The sequence below is a fragment of the Orycteropus afer genome, unplaced genomic scaffold, assembly GCF_000298275.1.
Source record: "Orycteropus afer afer isolate SDZICR_OR568_19922 unplaced genomic scaffold, OryAfe1.0 scaffold00426, whole genome shotgun sequence".
Lineage (NCBI taxonomy): Eukaryota > Metazoa > Chordata > Mammalia > Tubulidentata > Orycteropodidae > Orycteropus > Orycteropus afer.
In genome coordinates this window covers 788,247-788,965 of record NW_006922013.1, presented here as the reverse complement: position 1 = coordinate 788,965, position 719 = coordinate 788,247, and the positions used below count along the sequence as shown (strand labels likewise).

Here is a 719-nt window from a genome sequence, read left to right as displayed (position 1 = left end):
TGGTTTGGGCTTTGCTTCTGTGAAGATTGACAGCCTTGGAGACCCTGTGGGGCAGTTCCACTCTGTCCTATAAAGTTGCAATGAGATGTAATCAACTTGATGGCGATGATTTCGTTTTTCAAATAGTGGTGATGTTCATGTGCTTTTCATCTCTGACAAACCCCAATGTCCTATGTCCTTTTGCAGGATTTTTAAGTACCGGGGACCAGGCAGCGAAAGGCAACTATGGGCTGCTGGATCAGATCCAAGCTTTGCGGTGGATTGAGGAGAACGTCGGGGCCTTTGGCGGGGACCCCAAGCGAGTGACCATCTTTGGCTCGGGGGCCGGAGCCTCCTGCGTCAGCCTGTTGACCTTGTCGCACTATTCAGAAGGTAACAACTGCATCCACTTGGTGGGTGGGCACAGCCTACAACCAAGAATGTGCAGCAGCTCAATTAACGTCCCAGGTGCCTTCAGGCTTGCTGTAAGGCTCTGCTCCTGTTTCAGCCTCCAAATTACCAACAAACAAATCCACTGCGGCCAAGTTGGCTCCAACTCATGGTGCCCCCATGAGTGTCAGGTTGGAACTGCACCCCCCAGAGTTTTGAATGGCTGGTTTTCAGGAAGCTGATTGCCAGGACTTTCTTCCAAGGTACCTCCAAACTTTCAGACAGTACTTGAGCATAAACTGTTTGTGCCACTGTGGTGCAGTTCCACTCTGTCCTCTAGGGGCGCTGTG

At 51.3% G+C, this 719-nt stretch overlaps 1 protein-coding gene across 1 annotated transcript in view; it reads left to right on the top strand.

The window, feature by feature from the left end:
- LOC103208341 (neuroligin 4 X-linked) overlaps positions 1-719 on the top strand; it is a 344,239-nt gene that overhangs the window by 318,907 nt on the left and 24,613 nt on the right. Inside the window, exon 3 of the mRNA XM_007954023.2 lies at positions 187-372. Within this exon, the coding sequence (XP_007952214.1) occupies positions 187-372 (186 nt within the window). The remainder of the gene's footprint in view (positions 1-186; positions 373-719) is intronic.